Raw genomic sequence first — 21,206 nt, 5'->3', positions numbered from 1 at the left:
AACTGAGCTGGAGTATTAGTTCCAACAGGCATAACCTTTAATTTGGACTGAATGATATTATAGTCAGAAAGGCTTCCCAAATTATTAATTTTATCACCTCCGATAAAAGAAGATTTAAACAACAAAAGATAACCAGCTATACCATAGCTACACTGATCATCCATTTAAAATCCAGTTTAGAGGTTTTCTTAGTCCCTACAGCTCCACCAAAAGTCAAACACATCCCTAGAGAATTCAAACAAAAATCCACTAAACAGCGATACCTTTATTGGCTAACCAAAATGCACAGTATGCTTATTGTAAGCTTTCGAAGCTCCACTGGCATCTTCAGGCAAGAGGTTACAAACCAAACAGGAGAAAAATTAGAGATGTTAGTAAGATGCCTGCATTCTGTTGTTTCTGTTCTTAGTTAAGATGGTATGGGAAGGGCATCTTTTGCAGGCTGTCTCCTCCTCCTTCTGGCCATGTGGGAGATTTTCAAAGTCCAGGAAATTTACAATCCATTTGCATCTTGACAAGGACTACTCTCTGTCTCCTTTGAGGCCACAGGCCTCTTTGTAGGCCTCTGCCTACATGGCCAGAAGGAGGAGCAGCCCCCTTGAAAAAGATACCCTCCCCACACCAAAAGCTTGCAACAAGTATATTGTGCATTTCGGTTGGCCAGTAAAGATATCACTGTTTGGTGGATTTTTGTTTGAATTTGCTAAATGGCCAACACAGCTATGTACATCCCTAGAGTGTTTCCCAGTCCTCAGAGCTAGTTTGGGGAATGAGTGGCTATAGAGTGGAAGGGGTACTCTTCTGACTACTGGAAGCAAGAGTAGAAGTTCACCTGTGGGTCCTGGTCATAGTGCAAATTTACTTGGCTTGTAAGTTTCAGTATCTGAATTTTGTGAAACAGTGATTAAGGATTACTTTAATCTTCATTGAAGTTAACCATGATTACTATTACTCTTACCTATTTTAGGATCCCAGTGGAAGCACTTTGCCTATTTGCCAGAGACAATGATGTTATTTCTTGGTCTGTTATTTATAAGATTGTATGGCAACAATGGTTTTTTTCTCCTTTTATATAGTCTTAGATGCCAGTCCCTGTTATACTTAAGACTTTTCAAGTTGAAGAAGGAGAGTGCATTAAAATATTCCAAGACACTAACTGAACATTTGAAGGTAAAAAGTTTAAGTGTGTGTGTGTGTTTTTTTTAAAGAAATTGCCTTGAAATTGTAGATCTTTAACTTTGTACAAGAGGCTCCAAGTGTTATTATTTCTGTCTGGTATATATAGTTCCTTCTCTACTGGCCTGTATTCCACATTTTTCTGCTCTGGTTTCTTATCTTTTGAATTACTAAAAGTGAAGGATGAAAATAATATTTGAAGGAGTGTGTATGTGTGTGAAAATGAAGCTCCTTGAATTGGTATCCATGGGGGATGTGTCCTTCCCCCAGTGGATACCAAAATCCACAGATGCTCAGGTTCCGTTGTCCCCAGTGGCAACACATGCATGCATCCCCAACACCATTAGGGACAATGGGACTTCCCTGCCTCCCATCTTCAAATACACTACACTCCCTCCAGCCCAGACTTACCTGTCACCCCTTGACATGGCCATGTAGTGGCCAGCAGGAGGGATGGAGACAAATGACTAAGGAGAATCACCACTGGTTAATTCCTGTTAGCTAGCAGTGTCCTCTCACCAGTAGTTGCCACAGAGAGCCAGAGGGAGGAGGCAGCTGTGAAAGCAGCCCAGCTAGAAGGACTGCCCTTTGGCCATTATCTACACCCCATCACACTCCACAGTAGCATAGCCACATGGTGGCTGGCAAGATGATAGCTGAGAGAAGGAGGATTGCCCACTGATAGTTATCACAGTCGATGAAAGATGAGTCTTACTCAGCTACCTCCTCCCACCCCAAGCCCACCAGCACAGCCATGATGAAAGGCGGTGAGAAGACAGTGAGTGAGCAGCCATGTGAAGAGGATCACCCATCAACAGCTATGTTGGGTGCACAATGACACAGGCATCCTGCAGGATCTCACAAGGGTTCTCCAGAGACCCCCCAGCACATGTGGTGGGGGACGCCAGTTGGAAGAGGGCACTTTGAAGCTCTCCCTGTGAGAAAGTCAACAACTTCACAGTTTTCAACGGTGTTCTTGCAGTGAGGAGAACTTGGTTTAAATTATTTGCTCTCATCTGCAAGAACAAATAAATTAAACAAGCGCATCCCTGCTAACAATGGTATTAATTTCTAAGTCACAATATTGTACTGATCAGATATTCCCATTGGCACTTAAGAAGACTTTCTTCCATGGAATTATACTCTGCCAAGCAATTTATTGTTTATCTCACATCAATATCTGCATCAGGACTTCCATATGTTTCATAAATAATTTTGTTTAATGCTTGAAACATCTCTAAATGAATGGAGTGTGCTGATCAGTGTAGTTCAGTTATGGGTTAATAATCACCCCTGGAGAGCCAGCATTTGGGCATTGGACTATGTCTTGATACCAGGATTCACATCTACATTCGCACATGGAAACCCACTGGGTGACCTTGGACAAGTCACACTGTCTCAGCCTCAGAAGAAGGAAAGGGCAAACCCCTTGTGAACAGTCCCATGATAGGTTTGCCTTAGGGTTGCCATAAGTCAGAAATGACTTTACATAGAAATGGAAAAAGAGGGAAATGACAAAAAAGGAATTCAGTCAAATTGCGAGCATGTGTAGGCGTAAAGTCAGAAAAGCTAAAGGGCAAAATGAACTCAGGCTTGCTAGAGAGGTTAAGAACAATAAAAAGGGCTGTTTTGGATTATGTCCACAGCAAAATGAAGAAGAATGAAATGGTAGGGCCACTGTGCGGAGAAGATGGCAAAATGCTAACAGGGAACAGAGAAAAGGCAAAATTACTCAACACCTTTGCCTCAGTCTTCTCAGAAAAGGCAAAGGGTGCGCAACCTGAGGATAATGGAGCAGAGGACAGATTACGGGAATTTCAGTACAGAATAAGTAAAGAGATAGTAGAGGAATACCTTGTTAATCTAAATGAATTTAAGTCTCCAGGACCATATGAACTACATCCAAGGCTATTAAAACAACTGGCAAATGTAATATCGGAGCCATTGACAATAATATTTGAAAACTCCTGTAGAAGAGAAGTCCCAGCAGACTGAAGGAGGGCAAAGGTTGTTCCCGTCTTCAAAAAGGGAAAAAAGAGGATCCAAACAATTATCGTCCAGTTAGTCTGACATCTATACCAGGAAAGATTCTGGAGCAGATCATTAAAAAGAGAGTCTGTGAACATCTAGAAAGCAATGCCACAATCACAAAAAGTCAACACGGGTTTCAGAGAAAGAAGTCATGCCAGACAACTCTTATCTCGTTCTTTGATAAAATTACCAGCTTGATAGATGAAGGGAATGCTGTGTACTGTATATAATATATCTTGATTTCAGTAAGACCTTTGACAAAGTTCCCCATGACATTCTTGCAAACAAGCTTGTAAAATGTGGGCTAGACAAGGCAACTGTTACATGGATTTGTAATTGGTTGACTGGCTGAACCCAAAGGGTGCTCAACAATGGCTCTTTTTCAGCCTGGAGAGAAGTGACCAGTGGGGTCCCACAGGGCTCTGTCCTGGGCCCAGTGTTATTCAATATCTTTATCAATGACCTGGATCACAGAATTGGGGGCATACTTATCAAATTTGCAGATGACACCAAATTAGGAGGAATAGCTAACACCCCTGAGGATAGGATCAAAATTCAAAACGACCTGAATAAACTGGATAGCTGGGCCAAAGCTAACAAAATGATATTGAACACAGGGAAATGTAAGGTATTGCACTTAGGGCGGAAAAATGAAATGCATAGGTATAGGATGGGGAAAACCTGGCTAAACGAGACTAGCTGCTTTATCACACTAGGAGGCAAACAGGATTTAAACGAGAGTTAATCTAGAGAAAACCAGGAAATGCCTGATGTTTGTCACACAACATTTCCTGGTTTTCTCTAGTTTAATTCTCATTTAAATCCTGTTTGCCCCCTAGTGTGATAAAGCACTAGGTGTGAAAGGGATCGAGGAGTCTAAGTAGACCACAAGTTGAACAAGAGCCAACAGTGCGATACGACAGCTAGCAAGGCCAATGCAATTTTAGGCTGCATAAATAGAAGTATAGTATCTAGATCAAGGGAAGCAATAGTGCCACTCTATTCTGCTTTGGTCAGGCCTCACCTGGAATACTGTGTCCAGTTTTGGGCACTACAATTCAAAAAGGATGTTGAGAAACTGGAATGTGTCCAAAGGAGGGTGACTAAAATGGTGAAGGGTCTGGAAACCATGCCCTATGAGGAACAACTTAGGGAGCTGGGGATGTTTAGCCTGCGAAAGAGAAGGTTAAGAGGTGATATGATAGCCCTGGTTAAATACTCGAAGGGATGTCACATTGAGGAGGGAGCAAGCTTGTTTTCTGCTGCTCCAGAGAACAGGACCCGGAACAATGGATGAAAGCTGCAGGAAAAGAGATTCCACCTCAACATTAGGAGGAATTTCCTGACAGTAAGGGTTGTTGGACAGTGGAACACACTCCTTCCTCAGAGTGTGGTGGAGTCTCCTTCCTTAGAGGTTTTTGGCCATCTGTCGGGGATGCTTTGAGAGTTCCTGCATAGCAGGGGTTGAACTGGATGGCCCTTGTGGTCTCTTCCAACTGAACGATTCTATGATTCTGTGTAATAACAATCCCTTCCCAGTTTCTCATCTACTAGTACTTACTAGTGAAAATTATTTAACCATATAAAGTATGTAAGCCATCATATTGTATTCTATTTCAAAGGAGATAATTGTGAATTATCTCCTATTGATTACTTACATGTTTTCCATTATGTCCCTTGTCTTCTGATCTCCAACGTGAAAGGTATTGAAATTATGTAGACTCAATGCCTTGTCACTCCAGATGGCCAATTTGTTGTTCTTGGCAATATATTTATATTAACATTTTGAAAGTACAAGGAAATTCTCATTCAATTGTCACTACTTAATCATGCAGTTATTCTTGCAAATAGTCATAGCTGATAATTATTGCTTCAATTTTGTATGGATTCAGGTAGCATCATTGTTCAAACTGTCAGTAGTGCTGCATTTTCTAAAAACAACAACCTTGTATTTCCCATTTTAATTGTACAGTTTATAATTTATATTCAGTCAATGTTTATTGTAAAATGTGTTATTAATGTTTCTCTAAACAGAATTCCTATAATAATTCTCAAGCCCCATCACCTGGTATGGGAAGGTAAGCATTTAATTAAGCTTAGACTTCTTCTTCTTCTTCTTCTTCTTCTTCTTCTTCTTCTTCTTCTTAGTGAGCACTTACCATATATACCCTCCTATAAGTTGATCTCATATATAAGTCAAGGGCAGATTTGAGGGCCAAAATCAGGATAAGTCGAGGGCAAAACTTGGAAGCTCCTTCAGTGTGTGTATGTTTGCATACAGCAAGAGAGACTCTCATTGAAGCTTTTTGCTTCAGTGTTTGTTTCAACATTGGTTTCAGCCTTCACCCTGATAGCGCCGGACAGCAGGAGAGGGACTCTTCCCACTGCACAGGGAAATCTGAAAGAGCTGCTATCACTTTACCATACTGACCTGTAAATAAATTGACCTGGGATTTTGGGATCAATTTTTTGGGCATATGTTTTTAGACTTATAGACGAGTATATACGGTAATTAACATATGATTATATCTTTTGCATGGGGGCATGATTTAAGACATCAGAGATCAGATTATGGATTTGAAGCACCAGAAAAGTAGAGATCTTCTATATTATTCTCTTAACATTCTTTCATTATCTTCATCAATCCATGTTCTTTGGGTTTTAAAGATTCAGACTTGAACTGAAGATTGGTTTGATTTTGTTCATTTTTAAAATTATTATTACAGAATTTATATTTTCCCTTGAGTAATTAATATATTGGCCAAGTTTTTGATACAATGTTGCTCAAGTTACTGTCCTACAAATTTTTAAGAGCACCAATATATAATTTGCAAGATTATATTATATGCTAGAAGTATTGCATCATTTATAGCACTTACAGGAGTCACTGCATGTTTGAAGTAACATCTTGCACAGTTGAGAATCAGTGTCACCCCAAACTAACAACATGCATTGATCAGGAAGATTCAGCACCCTGTGCATCATGTCTTGTGCAATGGGCTCTCCATATTGGCAGGGGTTCAGTTCTCCTATCTCTCTCTGCAGATGCTAAAAAAAATGTAAACAATTGTGCCCCATATTATTCAGTGGCAGCAACATGAGTGCACTCACTTCAGTATGTGTGCATTCACGGTGCTGCCATTGAATAACATGAGGTATGTTGACCTATGCATGGTCAAATTTCCAGATCACAAGCTCACTAAAAGTTCCCTCTGCCCCACTTTACGTGCAAAAGGATGCTTTATGGATATTTAACTATATATCCAGCATCCTGGCTGCAAACATCTTTTGTGCTGAATTGGGTCCACCGCTTTTCCCAACAGATGATGGTGCCATTAGAATTTATTATTTATATAGTCACTCTGCAGTTAATGTTAATATGAAGTTTTTGTATTATATAACAATTGTAGCTAGCTAAGATGTGTCTTTTTAATTATTAGCAAACCTGTCAGCATGCCATCTCCAGTCTCTCCGAAGTTATCTCCAGGAAATTCAGGAAATTACTCTTCAGGGTCAACCAACCCTTCAGGTAGCACTTCTTCAGTGACTATTCCACAGAGGATACACCAGATGGCAGCCAGTTATGTCCAGGTTACTTCCAATTTCCTATATGCCACTGAAATTTGGGACCAAGCTGATCAGCTTGCAAGAGAGCAAAAGGGTAAGATTTACTGGATTAATAACTGTCAGGTTAATAACAAAGATTAAGTGAGTTTATTCAACCTAAGTAGAGAATGCCCAAATGGGGCTAAAAGATATAACAGTTATCCATCAGTAGGTATAGTTGCAATGCAGTTTTCTAGATTTCTTTGTAAAATTTTCAAAGGAGTTCCCTGGGATAAGGTGCTCTAATACATATGCATTAAACTTTAATTGAATAATAGTCAATCCTTTATTTACATTTGCTGAGTTTGGTTAAACAATGCATATTCTCTAAGCCATTTTGCCCTTTGTGAATCTCTTGATTTTCAACTGAATAGTTCCAGCTTTGTTTAGACTATAGGTGCCATCTCATATATCTCTGAAAACTGTGTAGTTATTTTGCCACATTTACAAATCTCTTTGTTTAGCTATGCTTTAAGATAGGACTAGCAGGATTCACTGTATCCTTCACCCAGCTACATAGAAGAACCACTTTATCTCCCTATGGCCTGTAGGCTGCAGGGATTCCTTTAAGCATGTGAGAGAAGCACTTTTTGTGGATTTGGCTATGTCAAGGGCCAGCTGCTATGGGCTGGACTGCATTCATGTGAGAAAAAATTTGTTGATTAAATTGTAGATTAATTTCCGGTAGATTTTGCAGGTCTAGGCACACCATATAGATAGAACATTCTTAGAATAGAATAAGGAGCATTCGGAACAGTGAGAACTTTGGTAGAATAGATTTGTGAGAAAACTAGAATTTCTCATTTATTTCTTCAGAGTATTTATACCTTACCCTTTAGCCAAAAAGGTTCCCAAAATAACTTACAAATGCCAGGGATGGAAATGTGTGTATCCCTGTTGCTTGCTGTCTCAAATAATCAGTCTTGTTCATTAGTTCAAGATGGAATTCCCTGTGCACTAACAGGACTCCACAAAGCATAAAGGCAAGGAAAGTATACTCACTAGGGACAACTGAGCCAGTGCTGCTGATAGGATTCACAGAGGCCTCAGAATATAGATGAACTAGGTTTCTGGCTTTCTTTGCCAATAAATAATTGACATGCATATATGGCTGTAAATTAACAACTATAAGGGATGTAAAGAACATCTACCAGTCTTTCAATGTTAAATATATATATATATATATTTAAAGACAGGGCCAGGAATGGGTGGTCTGTTTTAAATGTTAGTACAAGACCCAGTGAAACATAGTTTGGGCATTGAATGCAGGCTAGATATGTGCTATGACATAATTGGCTTCTTTGAATTGTGATAAGTGGTATTGTAACCATTTCTTGTTTGTGAAATTTAAAAGTTTGTGGATGAGACAGCGTTTCAGATCCCATTTGTTAGAAAATGTAGACAATAAAAGGAGCCATTCTTTCATTTATTATGGAAATTACACTGAGTTAGAAATAGTTTCTCGGACCAGCTCTGTGTGTATCTGATCCATTTGAGTTTAGGGAAGTTTCCATACAGTGAAGACCAATCTGATGGTTGTTTCTTAAAGAAACAAAGAAAATGTCTGAGAAAACTGGCTATTCTCCTGCCCCCCCCCCTTGCAACTGAAAGGTTTGCATGTACTTTTTCAGCTGTGTGATACTTGATTACACTTAAAGAAGACTTTCCAATATTGAACCTGAAGTGTAAGTTACAATATAAATACTACTGTTTCTTAAGAAAGAGTTTGTTTCTTTTTGTTTTTACATTTTGCAATTTCCAGTTTTTACTTTGGGTAAAAAGAGTTCAACATAAAAATAATATTGCCATTAGAAAATTAATATTTGGAATTGAATTAATCTGTTCAATTAATCAGTTTATCTTGTGGAAAAATGCATTTCAGCTTGGTTATTTCTTCTTTTCTATAGAGTTCTTCACTGAACTGGATAAAGTTATGGGCCCTCTGATCTTTAATGCAAGTGTCATGACAGACCTAGTACGTTACACCAGACAAGGACTTCATTGGTTACGCTTGGATGCCAAGTGATAGATGGACTGGAGACATTGTAAAACATGGAAGACAACTTTTCTTGCTGCCTCTGATTTTTTTCAACACTGTGTCATAAAAAAGGAAGTCTGCCATAATTTGTTGCTTAGTGAAAGCTTAAAATTAAGGAAGGCTTTTGTGTGTCTCCCAGCATCATGTGTGTGAGAACCTCTAAACCATCATGTTCATGAACTTTTTTCAGTTGCCCCATTTTTAAGATATTTAAGAATAGTTTAAACTCCGCAATGTTTTAATGTAAGATGGATTCATGAAGCTGCAATTGGATTGGAATTCTAGTAATTATGCCTAACAAATCTGTTTTAAAATTTATTTATTTTGTTTTTGAAAGCTCTGTTTTTGGGCTGTTTTAAGATTTAGCTGTTTTTCCTATAAATTTTACCCAATCAAGTACTTAGTGAAGATTAAATGTAGACACTTTATTTAAATATTTTGTGAACTCTGTTATTCTGTAATGTCTTGTGGTGGTAGAGCTTGTAAGAGAATGTCAGGGTTGATAGATTCTAAGGTGTAGGAACACATTTTCATGAATATCTGTGTCAACCCCTAAATGACAGCCACAGTTTTACTTTTGTATTCCACATGATACATTAGTAGTTTTATTTAAGTGAAATGTTTTTCTTTAAACTACATGGAAAATTAGCTTCAAAACACATGTCTTAACACTAACAATCTCAGAACATTATTGAAAGTTGCATTTAATGCAGTAGCAAAAAGGTGTGGGTCACAAGGAGCTCCTGCCTCTACGTATGGTCTAGGAATAGTGTCAAATGGACAATCTTGTGCTTTGGTGCAGTGTCTTATTTTGTTGCTTGTCATTGGTGGACACTGAAACTTCAATTCCTATGTGAAACTTGATGTGCTTAATCAGAAAATGTGCATGGGGAATAACATCTGTGTTTCCTTTCTGAAAGGATTATGTGGTGGTCCACGTGGGGTAGAGAATAGACCTGTGACTTACAGGAACAGTTTTAAACTACTCTGTCCAGTTGATTTGAAATCTTGATTTCTTTTTGCCATTTTATGGTATCTTCATTTCTATTAACTTTTTGATGGGAACAGAATTTTTCATTTTAAAGGAAAATTACTGTGATCTGTAAGAATAATGCATAGAATTTTACGTGACTGCTTTAAGATTACTAGCCAAAAGTACTTTTCCATAGAAGGTGCTTGTCTGACTATAAGAATATTGCTTAGCATCCCTATCATGTCTGGTGTGCCTTATGCTTTTGTAGATGAAGATTTTGAATACTGTTTACAAGAGGTTTTACACATAGGAATTGGTATACTATATCCGATTGGTCTCCTGCAGTACTTTGGTAAAATTCCACTTCCTTTTCCTAATACTAGAGGCTGTCATTTGTTGACAATACCATGGGTTGTGTCTTAGAGTCAAACTCTGAACCCTTCGTTGTGGGATCATGGAATGCTGCTTTCCCTGCCCTTGTCCCTGAATCCTTGGCCCCTGTTGTGAATGTGCATGCTCAAGAAAATGATTGCACTAAATTGTTGTCTAGCTGTATAGCTATGTGCCAAAATGATGGCAAGCTTTGAAATAAGGAATAGAATTCTACATTCATGAGTACTGCAGTGTGTCCTTGGGACCTTGAAAGTTAAGAGGCTACATCAATTACAACAACTTCACTAAGCGATAACTGGGATATTATAGAGCCTTGTACTCTGATGTCTCTTTCTTTTAGGGGTGCATGAGTGCACCCTAATATTTGAATCTGTTCCTTTGAAATCACTGCCCCTGGGTTCTGTATTCTCAATCAAGAATATTGTTTCCCTGTTGCACTCCACCCACAAGAAGTTTTAAAAGAATGGAGAAATAATGACTAATATCCAACATACTTTGGTATCAAGTGTCATCTCCATCTGCAAACTTCTGTGGTGTCAAAAGCCTGTTCTTTAGGGTTTCCAGACCCTTTGAGGCAGATTTTAGTATTCATGGTGAGTTGTAGGAAGGCAGAAGCTGTAGGATCCATAGAACTATTCTTTTGGATCATGGTCAGATGTATGTAGTCAAATCCATACTGTCTCTGTTCATACAAAAATAATTACACTATAACAAAAGTGAGAAAAGTATGCATCTCAAGAAGGTTTAATATGCACAAACTAAGATTGAGTAAAAAATGGGTATGTCTGTCTGTATTAAATTACTACATAGTCATGGTTTTGGCAATATTGCCATTAGTGCTAGTGTGAGAATCTGTTATGTGGAACCCCCTTTAAGTTGTTTTCTTGAACAGTTTATTGTGAATGAATTCTACACAGAGATTAGGAGATTCTACTTATTGTTTTTAGTGGTGGTGGGAAGGCTTCTATGGTTCCTTTAACATGAACTGCTTGTTTTGAGGCTTCCATCACGAGAAGCATTTTGAAAGCAGGTTCATTCATATTGGTATGGAGAACTTGTGGCCCTTGGAATGATGATGAAATCTAGTTCCTGTTAGGACCAGCTAGATTGGGCAGCATTCAGTGGTGACGGAATTGAGATCACTAGGAATCATAGTATCATAGAGTTGGAAGAGACCACAAGGGACATCCAGTCCAACCCCCTGCCATGCAGGAATTCTCAATCAAAGCATCCCTGACAGATGGCCACCCAGCCTCTGCTTAAAGACCTCCAAAGAAGGAGACTCCACCACACTCCAAGGGAGTGTGTTCCACTGTTGAACAGCCCGGCCATTGGTCCCCTTTCCTATTTCTCAGTCCCAACAGGAACAGCAAAGATTCTAGCTAAGGTGCAGGAAACAATTTCCCCACCTCTAATATCCAGAAGTGCCTGGGTATGCTTACTACACTGAAGCCTCTATACCAGGGGTAGGAATGATGCAGCTGCCCTCTAGACGTTGAGATTGCTTGTCCCAGCTGTCTTGGGCAGCATAGTCAGTGTTGAGGAAGACTCGAAGTTGCAGTCCAACAATATTAGGAAAGCAGCGTGATTCCCACCTCTATTTTGCAGTGTCAGGAGCTGAGTTACTTGCTTATTTGTTGTGTAGTGCCACAGTGATAAATTGGGTGGTCTGGGTTGCTTTTATATCTAGCTGCCAATGGGAAAACTTCTCTTTTTCTGAAATAACTTTGTTTTAAAAACTAGAGTACGCTATGTCAGGTTGTGTTTCCATATGAATCCTGGGGATTTGTATCTTCAATAATCTACCAAGGCCTCTTTTAAATGCGGAACTGAGCTAGCAGGCATTGTACTAGATGCCTCCCAGAGGTATTATCTACATCTAAATAATAAATAAGTGTGTTTCTTCTTCCTTAATATGAACTTTCAGCTTTAAATTGGACTTGTCAAATATCAAAAGGCCATATAACTGAATCTCTGAAGTACATGAGTAATTTGCCAAAGTTAATTTCTCAGCACAAACATGGAATAAACTACTACCTTTCTTAAAAGCAAAAGCAAGTTACGAGCATAAATCTACCCTTAACAATTACTTTTTCGAAACGTAAGTTAATTGCAACAAATGTGTCCAGTTTCTTCCACTAGGACTGAAATATGTCCACCTTCGTCTAGATAGACCCCTTTGTGTGTATATTTTGAACATCACTCAAATTTTTGTGATGTCTTAAAGGCTCTGAAATGTAAGGGGCTCACGATTGTGTATTAACACATATCAGTGTTGTAGCATTATCCCGTTATGAGCCTTTAATACTGGCTTAATAATCACACTAGGCTTGCTCAGGTGTTAAAGTAATTCTGAATTTTCTCTCAGACTTACAGAGTTGTAAGAGCACTTCATAAATGGTGATGCAAGATCCACTGGTGGAACCCGGTGTTTCACCAGGCTGCTGGCAGTGGATGTGTGCGACAATGTAGCACAAGACATTACAACAGTTTTGATTTAGGGGCTAGCATTGGGGCAGAATCCAGCCGGCAGATCCCAAACTAAAGCAAAATTCTTATGGCGGATCCTATTAATAAAATAGGAACCATTGACCTTGTAAACACTTGACTACTTCATATTTTTATGTTAAATGAACATCCAGGTACCAGACCAAGATGACCCAGCGTGTTCAGTTCAATACAGTTTAAATGTTTTGGCTGTAAAGCAGAGCAAGTAAGTGGCTCTTGATCTTTAGACAGCAGTATGCAATTTGTAATATACATGTTTCTAATACATATATCTACATATATAGATGAATGAACTCAAGTCTGTCCAAAGTTTGTTATACTTGTGTTAGATTATAGTGCAGCTGACTATATCAACATATTTATTGAGTGCAGAACCATCCTCATTTTAGTGATGGTGGTAAATTTTGCATATTATGCAGGAGTGCTATTGGTTTCTTTTAGACTATTGAAGCTTGATTGCTGTGATTTTTATACAAAACAGCCCTATAGTGTGTTTATAAGCAGCCACAGCAGGTATGAAGTCTGTGGATATAAGTGCTTGCCAAAGGCAAGTAAAACACAGCTGTAGGCAGGTAATTGTATAGTTTGCCAATATGGCATATAATGGGAAAGACTACCTTTGCTATATGTAGTAATATTTCCTTGCACTGTAAACTTTGCAGTATTTTTATGAAAGTGGTTTAGACGGACCTGAGCAAATCAAGACTAAACACATTTTAAGCAACATTCAAACCATATGATAAGAGTCCTGAATGTCAAATATTTCATAAATATTTGGGTCAAGGGCAGAATGACTTTTAAATTGTGAGTGGGAACCAGTATTGTGGGAGAGTTGGGTTTTCAATAAACTGATGTTGGATGTCTTTCAACAGTGTAGCCAAAGCATCTTCTTGTTAAAACAATTTCTGTCTTTTCTCTAGAGACAGAAAAGACAGCTTAACTGTGCAAAGTGTAATCTGCAACACTATTTTGGATGATCTTTCTGACACTTTATTACCTTTCAAAATAGCTGTAATGGGTTAATGAAAACATATTCATTGGAGTGAGAAATCCAAGAAAACCCAAGCATTTGTACAAATGCCTTACACATCCCTTGCTGGTTCATCTAGGTTTTCTTTAAAACCAATTGAAAACATTTTGAACTGCTGCTTCTGCTCAGATAATTGTCAAAACAGATCTAATATTGGCATTGCTTCTTGATTACATATGTAATTTGAAAAAGCATTGGTTTCTGATAACAGAATGGACTCAAATGTTTCCTTTCTCCTAATTTATCAATCACATCAGTATTGGAGAAAGCATTCCAAAATGGTTGCATTAAGATCACTGAGAATGTGGCTTCATGGGCCAGGTGTAGCCTCCGCAAGCACAGATGCTGACATTTGTATCTGTTTTCCCTTTTAAATGGTTTTAAGAAGTTTTGTATATGGAGGATAAAGTGCTTATATATTTATTAAAGATCCTTTTATCTTATTTGAAATTGTTCGGTAAAGAAGGTTTTTCTTTTCCTTTTAGGGACAAACTGGTGGGGAGGAATGGGGTGGGGAAAGGTTAGTTTTAACCTTTAACTTATCAGTTTTTTTTAAAAAAAATCTTAAGCATGCAGCTTGGTACTGATCATGACTGGCAGGATGGCTCTCTGTTGTATGCTTTGTACATGATCTGTTCATGTCTTACACATTTTGTTACTTATCATTGTATTTAGTCACCTGTTTTCAACCAAAACTAAACTTTTAAAACAAAACTGTGATTCTCCCCCCCCCCTTTTCTTTGCAATACATTTGAAATTTCGAAAGGGTACTTTGGGGCTCCAAATTAGGATTTCTAAGTCAGTATGTGCATTTCACGTATGTTAATGGTGAGCAAAGTATTATATACTAACTAGATTTTTTTCCACATCTGTATAGTATATTCTATGTATTTTGTGGTATTGAGATTATAGAAAGTTTAGTGTCTGAAATATGCGTTTAATGTGTATTTTTAAACAAATTTATGGCAATTAAATATTTGGAGAAAAGGGTATCACATTTCAATTTGTAAAGATCTTTTTAACTACTGTGTCATTTAAATGCTTTGTACAATGCAAAACTGTAACTGGAGAAACTAAGTTTAATAAATATCAAATAGATTTTCTGTATTAAACTTTATATGCACTGTGTTTGAATTAATCCTTTTGCATGGGTCTCTGTGCAGCTGCTACAAAAGACTACAAAACCTTTCATTTTGAAGATGGGAATAAAACTGGTTTATAAGTTCCGCTTGGCCAAAGTGGAGATGGGCACAGCACACTATGGCCGGTTACACACCGGCACTTGGGACATCCACAAGACGTCCCATTTTAAAAAGGGGGCGTCTCTTCTAGACGCCCCTGGGTCTAATACGGACTCTGTCCGTACAATATGGCGCCGGCCCTTCTACATGGCCGTCGCCATATTGATGTATCGGACGCTGAGCGTCCGAACATCGTGCGGCGCTAATGACGTCACGAATGCGCCCTTGGCGCTTCGCGATGTCATCAGTGTGCCGCGGAAAGAAGCTCCATTTTGGAGCTTTTTTGCTCCGCGCGGGAGCCGCGCGGTGTGGCTACTGCAGCTCCTGCGCGGACCAAGCGGCGGCGGTGGTCTATAACCCGCCTATATTTCTGATCCATTTACTTTCCACTGCATTACTGACTTAGAGAAGGTTACACAGCCTTACTTGCCACAAAATAGAAATTTAAATGCCATAGGGGACATGGGAAGAGAAATGGAATCTCTGGTGATACTGAGATGTTTGGGTAAATTTCTTATTCATTAGGGCTAGATAATTATTTTAAGAATTCCTGGCTCTGGGAAAGTTAAAACTGCAACAAAAGGGTCAAGGTTTATAGTTCAGCTGTACTTGCAGCACAGCTTCCCAGAGTGTCCTTTCCTGCTAGATTGTATACAAGACCAACAAGTGACATATATTTGTTTAACAGAGTTTTAATATCTTGCATAGAAAAAACATGAAATACAAACAATATAAAAAGCACAATCAATGTAAGCTACTGTAGCTTGGCTAAAGGCCCACCTTTGAATAAGATGGAAAAATGTAACAAATTAGCATGTACTTCTGGCATGTTGAAGTCCTTTGCACCCATAAAACTGAACTGTTAAAAGCTTTGAAAGCTCTGACAAATGGTGTTAGATGGGGTGATAATAAATAAACAGGGAGGAGCATTGTTGAAGGTAACAGCAGCAGGTTCTCAGTGAAGAATCATTCCTGAGATGTTCTTAAAGAACAGTGTTTGCTCCTACAAAAGAAGAAAAAACAGTTTACTTTTTCTTAGGTGTAATGAGACTAATGCAGATGCAGTTTTTAATCTGTTAATTTTTAGAATCCCATCATGGATTTTTTTTTCTTGGTGCAAACTTGGTAGTAAATAACATCATGATTAGAGAAGATGTAGAAATATATTTCAGTGTATATATCTGTTTTCCCACTAGACATCCTTGCTAGTAGTATGTCTGCATTACATTTTCCAAAACGTTTTTTCAGTGTCTATTTTTTGGGGTATTGTATGAAAGCACAGGTAATCAGTTTGTAGAACATGCACAGTTCCCATGCTGTTTCGATGGTCTTCCAACTTCTCAAAATTGCCAAAGTGGGAAACCAGGAATTACTTTTTAAACTATCTTGGAACATGACTTTAATTCATTGTGGTTTGCCTTGTTGGTTTAAATCAGTTATTTCTGGTTTGTCCCATACTTTTGATAGTGCACAGCAGATGTCTAGACTGTCAGACTGAGAGGTGGAAATTGGCCTCCAAAGTTTCCTTAAATGTTTTGTGGAGGTTAAAAGTTTTGAGGTATTGAAATAGAAAATACTTCTGTCATTCTGGTGTCATGTACCTTTGCAGCCTTGGAGAGTCACTAGAGCATTCTGTTTCTCCTTTTAATTGAAGATGACTGGATTATTATTGCATGCTATAACTTTTTATGTAGAATTTTATAACACTAATCTTTAGCTAAATCATTATGCATAAAATTCACATGTTTTGTTTGAAGGAGTGAGGAAGAAATTACCTGCATAATTTTGTGGAGCATTCACTGTTATCCCTGCATGAGGCCCCAATTGGTCTTGAGATTCCTCTCCAGAAAGGTGTCATTCTCCTCTGCCGTACTAGCTGAGAGTTTTGTGGATACAATGAGGCAGCGTGTGTCTGAAACACAATTACATATTTTTATGTATGACACTGGAGGTCCATTTTGACAACAAGCTCTTGTAATTTCCTTCACTCAGGTCTTCCACATTTCTACTGCATATGGCAAGTATTACCGTCCTACATTTCTGTAGAAGCATTCACCAAGCCAGTGAGATTGTAAAAACAATACATTCAGAAGCACAAGTTGAGTGTTTGCTCCCATGATGTCCATGAGTGTATCCCCCTTGTACCATACAAATTTATGGCTGCTATTCGTTCTGTTTGGGGGCTCTGTTGAGTAAAGGCAAGCCCAAGTCAAGTGAGAGCCTATGCGGAGGTGCAACATGTTCAGTTACCCTTGCTGAATATGAACCCTCCTTCCAAATATGTTTAAGACATAATGGTGGTCTTTTTTCTAATATCACCCAATTGTGTTCTGTTCATGCTGGGTTGTAATCAGGTCAGTCCTAGTTATGGCACATCTAGGCATGCTATTTAAATATACTGTACCTTGAAATACAGTACAGTACACATAACATCCAAACTAGCAATTTCCTTAGATTACGAAATTTAAATGTTAGAAGTATTCTTACCTGAAGAAGTAGGACTGAACAGATTAAGATGATTGCTGCAGTTTTCAGATGCATCATCTTTGGATAGCTTTTCACTTGTCAGTATATTCCCCAAAAGTGCTGGGTTCCTGTGGACATAGTTGCCCAGCGCTTGCTACTGGACTTTTATAGATGAAATCCTTATTGCATCAGTTGCTAGCTTATTAAAAGCACAAAGGTCACCTTAAAGGGAAAGAGATGTAATAAGTTAATGTCTACTAAAGTGATAGTCCAAGGTCTGTACTCTAGGCTAAATATATTTACTTTTCCAAATACTTGTACTTTGAACAGTGCATCAAACATGCCAACCATGTCTTTTTTTAAAACAGATTTCACCCAGTGATCACCATGTACTTTCAAAAGAGTTCAAAGATCAGAACAGAAAGAATAGAACTGACCTATGTTTTTTCACAGCACTGCTTGGAATTAGTTGTGAGAAAAGGAACTGCCAATAGTTGGATCATGAGAAGTGGGAAAACAAGAAGTGCGGATTCAAACAGAATGTCCTCCTCACCGGTGAATGGTGTTTTCTTGCAGATTGTGGATAAAAATTGTGTTTCATGCATGCAAGTCCGTGCATACAAAACCTCAAGGGGTAGGGTCCTGTACAGATTCTTTTTTAAGATCTTGCTGAGTGGTATTGGTCAGCCCTTTATGTTTATGAATATGTGGTAGCATCACACACAAAACTACTGCTAAACTTCAGAGCACCTAGAGTTGAGCAACTTGCTGCTGAAGCAAATGGATCCCTTGTTTAAAATTTGGAAATCATTCCATTGTGAGTGTTTCTAAGTACAGTGGTACCTCGGGATATGAATAAATCCCATAGGGATTTATTGTTTCGGGTTACGAACGTTTTTTCGGGTTACGAAAAAACGCCGGCGCTGTTTTAAATGGAGCCGCGGCAGAGCCGCGGCTTTTTTTCCCATTAGCGCCTATGGCAATTCGGGTTACGAAGGTTTTTTCGGGTTACGAAATTAGCCGCGGAACGAATTAATGTCGTAACCCGAGGGAGCACTGTAATCCACTCTGTGTTAATAGACCTCCCCCCGCCTGGAATATTGAGAGAATTCCCCCCCCCACTTGTTATGAGTTTTTAAAATCGCCAATAAGACAATAACGTTTTCTCCAGTGAAGTCAAGGTTCTGCCTCAATCTGCAGGGAGAGACGGGAAATATAAATAATTAGCCTTTAGGGCTGAAGGGCGGGGTATAAATACCATAAATAAATAAATATTTTATAGGGTACATTATATTCTCACAACAGCACTGTTTGAGACATTAAGCTAAAATGACAAGCTGTACACCGTGGTCAGGTTTTGGTTTGCTATTTTATTAGAAACATAGTTTGATTTCATTTGTGCAAAGAAAGAAAACTCGCCCTCCTAACTGACTGTTTATCCTACACTTGTCTTCACTCTGTTTAATGTGTTCTATTCACATGTAACCACTGTTCTAAGTATAGTTATTTATTAAATCTCTGGGAAGCTAATCTTGGCTTGTTTCAACATTCTCTAGATAAAATATTGGAAACAGAATTCAAGTTCAGAAACTTTGGAAAAAAGCAGAGCAAACCTTTGTGTGATGACATCTCACCCAAATTGTTAATTTAGACGTTTCTAAATATAAGACTGGTGAAACTGATAAAAATCTTCCTACATGTTTTAAATAGGTGGTGGGAATGCGTAGGTGTATAGAATTTGTATATTGATAAGCTAAAGGGGGAATTAGCAGGGTCTCTACTCCACAGGGTCTTCTCCACATTAGCAGGGTCTCTACTCCACTCCTATACCAGGAAAGATTCTAGAGCAGATCATTAAACAGAGAGTCTGTGAACTTCTAGAAGGCAACTCCATAATCACAAAAAGTCAACATGGGTTTCAGAGAAAGAAGTCATGCTCTTTTTTTTGATAAAATTACCAGCTTGTTAGATGAAGGGAATGCTGTGGATATAATATATCTTGATTTCAGTAAGGCCTTTGACAAAGTTCCCCATGATATTCTTGCAAACAAGCTTGTAAAATGTGGGCTAGACAAGGCAACTGTTACATGGATTTGTAATTGGTTGACCGGCTGAACCCAAAGGGTGCTCAACAATGGCTCTTTTTCAGCCTGGAGAGAAGTGACCAGTGAGGTCCCACAGGGCTCTGTCCTGGTCCCTGTGCTATCCACCATCTTTATCAATGACCTGGATGACAGAATTGAGAGCATACTTATCAAATTTGCAGATAACACCAAATTAGGAGGAACAGCTAATACTCCAGAGGACAGGATCAAGATTCAAAATGACCTGAACAGACTAGAAAACTGGGTCAAAGCTAACAAAATGAAATTCAACACAGAGAAATGTAAGGTACTGCACTTAGGGTGGAAAAATGAAAAGCACAGATATAGGATGGGTGACACCTGGCTGAATGAAACTACGTGTGAAAGGGATCTAGGAGTCTAAGTAGACCACAAGTTGAACGTGAGTCAACAGTGTGATGTGGCAGCTAACAAGGCCAATGCGATTTTAGGCTGCATCAATAGAAGTATAGTGTCTAGATCAAGGGAAGTAATAGTGTCACTGTATTCTGCTTTGGTCAGGCCCCACCTGGAATATTGTGTCCAGTTCTGGGCACCACAATTCAAAAAGGACATTGAGAAATTGGAGTGTGTCCAAAGGAGGGTGACTAAAATGGTGAAAGGTCTGGAAACCATGCCCTATGAGGAACGCCTTAGGGAGCTGGGTATGTTTAGCCTGGAGAAGAGAAGGTTAAGAGGTGATATGATAGCCCTGTTTAAATATTTGAAGGAATGTCATATTGAGGAGGGAGCAAGCTTGTTTTCTGCTGCTCCAGAGGATGCAAGCTGCAGGAAAAGAGATTCCAGCTCAACATTAGGAGGAATTTCCTGACAGTAAGGGCTGTTCAACAGTGGAACACACTTCCTCGGAGTGTAGTGGAGTCTCCCTCCTTGGAGGTCTTCAAACGGAGGCTGGATAGCCATCTGTCGGGGATGCTTTGATTGTGATTTCCTGCATGGCAGGAGGTTGGACTGGATGGCCCTTGCGGTCTCTTCCAACTCTGTGTTTCTATGATTCTACAATCTCTGCTGCTTTAAAACAGTGGTTTCTCTATGCCCAAATAGAAGCTTTCAGTCAACCATCGTATTTATATGCTTTTTTCCCCAAGAGGAGGTTTACAGAATAAAGAGATAAAGTAAAACCACACATAGCTAAAGATGTACAAAGTATTCTTAAACTGTCTGTAGCATTAAAAACCACATAAAACATTAATTTAAAAGTATATATTAAAAAGAATACAGCACTAAAACAAACCCAATACATATTGGGTTCAAATGTGCTTGACATTGTAGAGAGGAAATATAATTTTCATTGTTACTAATATTGATGATTTCTTATGGTTTTTTTTTACTGTTTTGTCCGCTTCACATAAACTAGCAAAACCAAAGTGGAGGAGATTATTACTCCACTTGTTACAAATAAAAAAAAAAAAATAAAAGTAAATTCCATTTGTAATAATTGTTTAAATACACTGTATTTTAATATACCAATTGTAATAACTTTATGCCAGATCAAATTGTACATAGTCATATATTATGTTGCTAAAGTAACAGAGTGACTTTCAATCTGTAAACAGTGCTAATATTGCATTTTTTTCAATTTTTCTGAAAATTTCATTTTTTTTCTGGGAAAAAAATGGGG

The 21,206-nt window shown here is 38.6% G+C and overlaps 2 protein-coding genes across 5 annotated transcripts in view; one reads left to right on the top strand and one right to left on the bottom strand.

Moving 5' to 3' along the window:
* AFF4 (AF4/FMR2 family member 4) overlaps window positions 1-14,872 on the top strand; it is an 82,767-nt gene extending 67,895 nt beyond the window's left edge. For all 4 annotated transcript variants that reach the window (XM_042447953.1, XM_042447951.1, XM_042447952.1 and 1 more), the window contains 4 exons: window positions 1,077-1,170; window positions 5,242-5,285; window positions 6,648-6,868; window positions 8,721-14,872. In XM_042447953.1, coding sequence (XP_042303887.1) covers window positions 1,077-1,170; window positions 5,242-5,285; window positions 6,648-6,868; window positions 8,721-8,839 — 478 coding nt within the window. In that variant the 3' untranslated portion in view covers window positions 8,840-14,872. The remainder of the gene's footprint in view (window positions 1-1,076; window positions 1,171-5,241; window positions 5,286-6,647; window positions 6,869-8,720) is intronic.
* An 800-nt stretch (window positions 14,873-15,672) lies between these two features.
* On the bottom strand, window positions 15,673-17,641 carry LEAP2 (liver enriched antimicrobial peptide 2). The gene is made up of 3 exons (XM_042447364.1): window positions 17,484-17,641; window positions 16,772-16,908; window positions 15,673-15,999 (listed from the first exon to the last, which is right to left on the bottom strand). The coding sequence occupies exons 1-3, from the start codon at window positions 17,538-17,540 to the stop codon at window positions 15,963-15,965; spliced, it is 231 nt and encodes a 76-aa protein (XP_042303298.1). The 5' UTR covers window positions 17,541-17,641; the 3' UTR covers window positions 15,673-15,962.
* Between the last annotated feature and the right edge of the window lie 3,565 nt (window positions 17,642-21,206).

The sequence above is a fragment of the Sceloporus undulatus genome, chromosome 2 (assembly GCF_019175285.1).
Source record: "Sceloporus undulatus isolate JIND9_A2432 ecotype Alabama chromosome 2, SceUnd_v1.1, whole genome shotgun sequence".
In the NCBI taxonomy this organism is placed as follows: Eukaryota; Metazoa; Chordata; class Lepidosauria; order Squamata; family Phrynosomatidae; genus Sceloporus; species Sceloporus undulatus.
This window is presented reverse-complemented; position numbering and strand designations above follow the sequence as displayed.

What these genes read in the sequence shown, in the direction of transcription:
- LEAP2 (XM_042447364.1), bottom strand. Translation starts at nt 17,540, where the DNA reads ATGATGCATCTGAAAACTGCAGCAATCATCTTAATCTGTTCAGTCCTA. An exon ending in GTTCAGTCCTACTTCTTCAG is followed by an intron (nt 16,909 to 17,483) that starts GTAAGAATACTT and finishes ATTGTGTTTCAG; the next exon opens with ACACACGCTGCCTCATTGTA. An exon ending in TGCTCCACAAAATTATGCAG is followed by an intron (nt 16,000 to 16,771) that starts GTAATTTCTTCC and finishes CTTCTTTTGTAG; the next exon opens with GAGCAAACACTGTTCTTTAA.